This window comes from Pollicipes pollicipes, unplaced genomic scaffold (assembly GCF_011947565.3).
Source record: "Pollicipes pollicipes isolate AB1234 unplaced genomic scaffold, Ppol_2.1 Scaffold_6138;HRSCAF=7277_pilon_pilon_pilon, whole genome shotgun sequence".
Taxonomy (NCBI): domain Eukaryota; kingdom Metazoa; phylum Arthropoda; class Thecostraca; order Pollicipedomorpha; family Pollicipedidae; genus Pollicipes; species Pollicipes pollicipes.
This window is the reverse complement of record NW_023596818.1, coordinates 23,738,663-23,741,303: the sequence shown is the minus strand read 5'-3', so window position 1 is coordinate 23,741,303 and position 2,641 is coordinate 23,738,663. Positions and strand designations below refer to the sequence as shown.

The following is a 2,641-nucleotide window of genomic DNA, read 5'->3' as shown; positions in this document are numbered from 1 at the left end:
CGCCCGTCCTTGTTTGGATAGCTGGGCCCGCCGGCGCCCGGTCACCGCCCGTAATCTCTTTAGCTGCAGCCGCATAATAGCCCGCGGGACCGGCGGCGTGCCCCGTCAGTGCCATCGATTGAGGAGGGCGGTCACAGGGTACCGGGCAGCTCAACACTCGAGAGAGACACCTCCGACGAGCGCCATTGGCCGACGCACCGGGGGCGGAGCTTCGGCGCCGACCTCGTGCCGGCGACCAATCGTCGCGCCGCCTGGCGTGACGTCACAGCAGGGAGCGCTGCGACTCGCGCAGCCGACGTGGCCCTCTTGCGGCCGCCTCCGAATGTTGGTTTAGCCAGGGTCTTGTTTTCAATTCATTTCGCCCAGTCGTCAGTATTGTGCGGGCCGCGCGGAAAAGAAACAGGCTCGGTGTTTTCACAGGGGTATCACTGTAAACTATAGTGCGGCTGGCCATAATACGACTTGAAGAAACCCAATCTAAACTCTCTGGCCATCGACAAATATTTTAATGTTTATTGAATAAATGGGCCGTGTTTTGGTGCTAGTGATCAGCGGTCCCCAGCGGCTCTTCTGGTGCGAATAAGTGTTCACGACGTTTCCAACGGGCCACCGAGTGCCCGTGTGTGCCGCCGGAAGCATGCACACCCTCTTCGGCGCCGACCAGAACGCCTACTACCGACACTCAGGTAGCTATGCCAACTCGCTGCAGCCGATGGCGGCAATGTCGCCGATGACGCCGATGACGTCAAGTGGCTACAGCTATGACCAGTACTCGGTGGCGGCGCGGTACAGCCCGTACGCCACCTCCTACAGCCCGCACCAGATGCCAGTGAAGGACATGGTGAAGCCGCCGTACTCGTACATCGCTCTCATCACCATGGCCATCCAGAGCACGCCAGAGAAGAAGATCACGCTGAGCGGCATCTACCAGTTCATCATGGAGAAGTTCCCCTACTACCGTGAGAACAAGCAGGGCTGGCAGAATTCGATTCGACACAACCTCAGTCTCAATGAGTGCTTCCTGAAGCTGCCACGCGACGATAAGAAGCCGGGTAAGGGCTGCTACTGGGCGCTCGATCCCGATTCCTACAACATGTTCGACAACGGCAGCTACCTGCGCCGGCGGAGGCGCTTCAAGAAGAACCGCGACGGCGCCGGCGCCGACAAGAAGGAGCCCGGCCGCGGCGAGCCCAAGGTCAAGGAGGAGGCGCCCGACGGGAAGGCCGACCCCTGCCGCTCGCCCAAGCCGGCCGAGCCGGCGCTCTGCAAGCTGAAGACGGAGCCGCTGGAGCTGCCGGCGCTACCGTCCGTCAGCCCGACGGCGCCGGGCGTCGAGGCGCCGGCCGCCGAGCCCGTTTACACCAACATGGACTGCCAGCAGCCGGCGCCGCCACCGCCGCCGCCGCCGCCGGCGGTGCCCACCACCCTGGACCCGGCGCCCTGCTCCAACAACAGCGCCTTCAGCGTCGACTCGCTGATGACGTCACGGTCGTCGCCGGCGCAGCTGGACTCGACGTCGCTGTACACGCCGGCGCGCGGCCTGTACCCGCCGGAGCTGGGCTACGCGCCGCAGTACGCCGACGAGATGGCTTGCATGGCGGCGTCCGGGCAGGGGATGGTGCAGTACGGCGGCCGGCCGGGCGGCTGGTACCCAACCGAGCCGCCGCCACCGCCGCCACCGCCGCCGCCGCCACCGCCTGTCTCCGCCGAGCCCTTCCCGTCCGTACGCGAAATGTTCGAGAGCCACCGACTGATTCCGGGGGCGATGACCTCGTGTCAGGTCACCCAGCCGAGCTCGTCGTGCCAGCTTGGCTTCCGGCCAAGTTCGCCTTACAAGAGCTTCTACCAGGACTGTCCCAAGTACTGACCCGCGCCGCGCCGGTAGGCTGCGGCGACGCCGGAGCCAGTGTCACCGCTCAGGGGGTGGTCGCGAGACGCGTCTGGCGCTGCGTGTTTTCCAGCCCGTCAGCTGACTGAGCGCCGGTGAGTGGCACGTGCTGGTCCACAGCGGGCACCTCCGCTGAGCGGAACGCGGCAGGACGGCGACCCGGCGGCGCTGCGGCTGTAGACGCTGTTTCAGTTGTGGGTGCCGGTGTATTACAGTGTTCGTTGTTGCGTTGTCGTTTATCGACGGGTCTTAGCGGGAGGTCAAGGGCGTGGACAGGATGGGGTGGTGCTGGGAGCAGGAGGAGCGAAATGTTTTGTTCTAGCAATGGTCTCGGGTATTTCGTCCGTGCTCGCGTCGAAGCTGTGCTGTCATTGCTGACAACGACTTTCTTCGGACGATGCATCGATTTCGAGGCCGGTTGAGTGAGTAGCACATGTTTAGGGGATGGATTTGTCTTTCTCTCCGTTTCTAAATGTGTTCTAGCTGTTGCAACAGCTTGCCACTCCAGATCTGCGCAGATCATTGTTTACCAGAGTGGGTGTCGTTCCGACCGTTCAAATCACAAATGCATGGAGCGGCGCATTGTTCGAAATTGCGGCGATTCACTGGTCTCTACATTCTCACTTTGATAGCCGATTGTGATTGACAGTAGAAAACTGTAAAGGTTTTTTCTCGGAGCCGATGTTTTTAGTGGTACTTATGCCAATAATGTACTGAGCCGTTCTTTTGACATAAGCGACGCGTCAATGGCTT

At 61.9% G+C, this 2,641-nt stretch overlaps 1 protein-coding gene across 1 annotated transcript; it reads left to right on the top strand.

The window, feature by feature from the left end:
* Nucleotides 1–367: 367 nt before the first annotated feature.
* Nucleotides 368–1,405, top strand: LOC119105951 (forkhead box C1-A; the record flags this gene model as incomplete). The annotated part of the gene is given in 1 exon segment (XM_037229528.1): nt 368–1,405. A coding segment is annotated over 1 exon segment (768 nt), but the record flags the coding sequence as incomplete, so codon positions are not given.
* Nucleotides 1,406–2,641: the final 1,236 nt, after the last annotated feature.